General features: G+C 45.3%; 1 protein-coding gene across 2 annotated transcripts; it reads right to left on the bottom strand.

Annotated features, from left to right (window-relative positions):
- Positions 1–376: 376 nt before the first annotated feature.
- Positions 377–2,218, bottom strand: LOC108115603 (box A-binding factor). Of its 2 annotated transcripts, none has more exons than XM_017227129.2 (2): positions 2,201–2,218; positions 377–1,810 (listed from the first exon to the last, which is right to left on the bottom strand). In XM_017227129.2, the coding sequence occupies exons 1-2, from the start codon at positions 2,216–2,218 to the stop codon at positions 377–379; spliced, it is 1,452 nt and encodes a 483-aa protein (XP_017082618.2). The 2 variants fall into 2 exon arrangements, with proteins under 2 accessions (XP_017082618.2, XP_017082619.2); XM_017227130.2 differs by having other exon boundaries at positions 377–1,807.
- Between the last annotated feature and the right edge of the window lie 1,655 nt (positions 2,219–3,873).

Below are 3,873 nucleotides of genomic sequence, written 5' to 3'. Positions count from 1 at the left end.
TATATATATATATGCCTTGCCATTTCCCGATCCTGTTTTGGTTTCTGTTTCTGTTTCTGTTTCCGTTCGTAGTATTTGTATTTTAATGCAAATTGTTGTAATGTTAAATGAGTCACAAAATTGTTGTACATCACGAGGATTAAATGAATTTTAAAACTCGACATTAAAAATGGAATACGAAATGTGCAAAACTGCATAATGATGATGTTCGCTTTGGTTTTTTCGTGCAAAGAAAGGAGGGACTCTGGCAGCGGTGGCGTATGCGTAATGTGCTTATAACTATAACGAAATTCGCGTGCTTTCGGAATGCAAAATGAGATGAAAGCAGGAGGAATAAGAATTCATAGAGGGAAAAGGTACTGCAAGGTGCTGCATCCTACCACCAACTCTTGACCTTGTGCAGCACTGTCTTGAAGACGGGCACCTTCACGGGAAACGGTTTGGGCACCTTGATGGGCACATATTTCACCACATGATAGGGCACATGCTTCTCCACTGGCACGGGGATGTGCTTTTCCACCGGTACTGGGATCAATCGTTCCACGGGCACTTTCAGTTCCTTTTCCACATGCACCGGAACATTCTTGGTGATGGGTATATGAATGGGAACTGGCTTACGAACTGGTATGATGACCGCATGCGATACGGGTATCTTAACTTCCTTCTCCACGGGAACATGTTGCTTCTTCACATGCTTCACCGGCACATAGTTGATGATATCCACATGATGGGAGTGATGTGTGTGGCCCTGGCCATGACCGCTTGCCTCCGACAAGTAGTTGGAGCTCTGCTCCTGGCCAGCATCGGGATGCTCTTCGTAGTCATCAGCACCAGATCCGCCTGAGGCAGATGAAGCTGATACCGCACCAGAACCAGAGGCAGATGGGTCATGCTGACCGAAATACGAGGAGTGGGGCTCCTGCTGTTGAAGCCTCTGAATTTGTTGCTGTTGCTGCTGCTGCTGCTGCTGGTGATGGAAAAGTTGCTGCTCCTGTTGGTGCTGCTGCTCTTGTTGGTGGAAAAGTTGCGCCTGCTGGTCATCATATCCAGAATTCGATTCATACTGCGGCAGGAAATTTCCCATTGAAATTTTATCGTACGCATACGGATGAGCCGCTTGCTGTTGTTCCGGTTGTTGCTCTTCAGGCACCGCCGATGACCAGGATCCATAGCCATGTTCAGCACCAGATCCTGATGACCCATAGGCCGGCAAATATCCACCATTGTGCCCGCCACTTGGATAATTGTAAATCGACGAGTGCTGTTGATTGCCGTTCTCCAGACCTCCGACAGATTGTCCGTTTCCCGAACCGAAATCATGAGCTCCAGCTGCTGCCACGGCCGCCACGGCGGCTTCATCTTCATTGTGCTCCTCGTAAATCGGTATCTCTTGTTTCGTTGATCCAAGGGCCAAAGCCTCCGTGTGTGTGGGTGCCATTGGTCGAGTTCCGTAGCCATTGGTTATATGCCCCAGACCCGAGAGATTTGTGAGCCCGTTGAGAACCGTGGCTAATCCTTGCCTGGAGCCTGAGGTATGGCTGCTGCTAAAGGCACGCCTATCGCCCGCATCACCTCCTGGAATTTTGGACAAGCCATACCGATGATTGGAATGATGATGATGATGATGCTGCTGCTGCATCGTTTGATCCATTGGCAGCCATCGATTGTCGAACAAAGACCCCATATTGTGATACGAAGCGTGGTTCTTGGCCGCTGTCTCCGCGCTGGTGGCGGTGGTGGTGCTGCTACTGGCGGTGGCTCCACTGACAATTGTCAGGATGGTGGTGGCGGCTGCAATGAGCGGCATCTGCTGAGGAGGATAATACAAAACGATTTATTATGCAAAACACTTTAGGGAAGGTATTTGAAGAGGGTAAAAAAAGGACATGATTTGACTAGGAAATATCCTAAAGAGAAATTTAACAAAGATTTTTAAGCTTACTCCAAGTAATTTTAAAAACAGAACATTTATATCCAAAAATTTAGAACTTTTTCGGGCTTCCTTTTTCTCTTTACAGCTTCCACAATCTCAATATCCCCAATATTCCAAGGATACCATGTACAAAAAAAAAGCCTTCTCAATAGCATGGCTTTGTATTCCAGAATTTTAGCATAATGCATTTTTAATATCCTTGACTGCACTCCTGCTCCTCCCACCCAATCCTCTTCCTGCAATCAAAACCCATTCCCATTGACTCACCAAATTAACGTTCGCCATTTTGCCTGGGTGGGCTTCGAACTCTGGCTGGGATTTGGGATTAGACCTTGATTGCTGCTGCTGCTGCCCGACTGCTGCGATGGGAATGTGGCCGAAATGTGACTGGGATAGCGTTTTTATATGGCCAGCGACTAGGACAGTTTACAGTTTACCACTGAGAGGAAAACTCTTACACAATTTGCAGCTTCAGCTGTGTTGATAGAAGGCGGTCGGCCCAAAAGTGAGTGTTTGCCATTTGTTGACCTGAACTGAGGCCGCCAGCCGCCTGCCGCCTGCCAGTTTGCCTGTCTCCCTTAGCCATTTTCGCCAGGTTGCCATTTGCCTCTCCCGCTTTTTCCTATGCATTTATGAATTAAGTTACGCGATCAATTCAAATCGCACAGAAAGAAAACCCAGAAGAGAAAAAAATGGAAATGTAATAACCAAATCATAACTGAGCAAAAACCGGATCTCAGACACTTGGAAAAACAATAAAGTTCAAAGTCATTTTCCATGACAACGACAAGGAATTAGTCGACTCCAGTCCAGCAGTTTGGCACGCGCCTCCATCCCAGTGCAGCTTCATTATGATCTCGCCACGATCACGATCTCCGATGGCCTTCACGAGGTGCAGTTACAAGAAACCTGCACTCCTTCAGTCAAGTGGTTGCAGTGGATGCTATGAAGTGGTTGGTTGGCCAAAAAAGTGGTTGGACAGCTTCGGGGAAATGCTGGACAAAAGCTGATTGCTGTGATTTCATGTCTTTGGGCTTTCTTCTGCTGCTGCTGCTTAAGGCCTTAAACATTTCCATTTGCCATTGTGTTCGGACTTGCCTTCACCTTTTTAGTTTTGAACAGAAAAGGTTAGTTTTAATTGTTTTAACAACTTTTTTTTTTTGGTTTTTTTAGCTTTTCTATTTTTTTTTTTTTTGTAGACCATTGTTCGACTTGCTTGGCAAATGGGGCGTGGCGGGGTAAAAGTGAACGCCTTTTAGTGCACCTCAGACATGATGCTGCTGATTATATTTTTCTTGCCAAGCGTAACAGCTCGTTAGTATTTTCAAGTGATTTTCATTTATTTTCCTTCAGCTGGCTTTTTGCTGCAGACGCCAGAGAGCAGAGACCAGAGACCTTACTATATTCGTACTGCCATTCGAAGAAAGGCCAGGCCAAAAAGGAAGTGTACTGATTTGAAAGGAAACAAACATTTCCCAGCTGCCCAGCAAAAGATTTGGGCTCTTATCGTTTGCCATGGCACTCACTTTTCTGTGCAGTTTTTTTCAGTTTTCTTTTTTCTCTTCTTTTTTGTGTTAAGCGAAATTCACGCTTACTTCATTTCAATTACAATTACATGATTTCATTTCTCTCGCTGGCTGCTCGCAAATGCAAAAATGATGTAACTTAGTAGAGGCCAACGTTACCAGGTAGTTACATCCAACTCCTCTCTCCTCCTCCTCCTCCCAATGGCAATGTCCAACAATTTTAATCCAAACCATTCTATGGGACAGAGAACCAGACCAATCAATAGCTTTGAGCTGGCATATACAAATAATAAACAACATGGAATCGCTTTTTTTAAATACTATATTTTCGCTTTCCCATTTATGTTTTACCTATTTTTGGGGGCCGTGAGCTCAAACAAATGACACAGACGTGGGGCACAGATGCAGTTGCCA

Source organism: Drosophila eugracilis, unplaced genomic scaffold (assembly GCF_018153835.1).
Source record: "Drosophila eugracilis isolate 14026-0451.02 unplaced genomic scaffold, ASM1815383v1 contig_477, whole genome shotgun sequence".
Lineage (NCBI taxonomy): Eukaryota > Metazoa > Arthropoda > Insecta > Diptera > Drosophilidae > Drosophila > Drosophila eugracilis.
The sequence above is the reverse complement of the archived record's forward strand: the minus strand, read 5'-3'. Positions and strand labels throughout refer to the sequence as shown.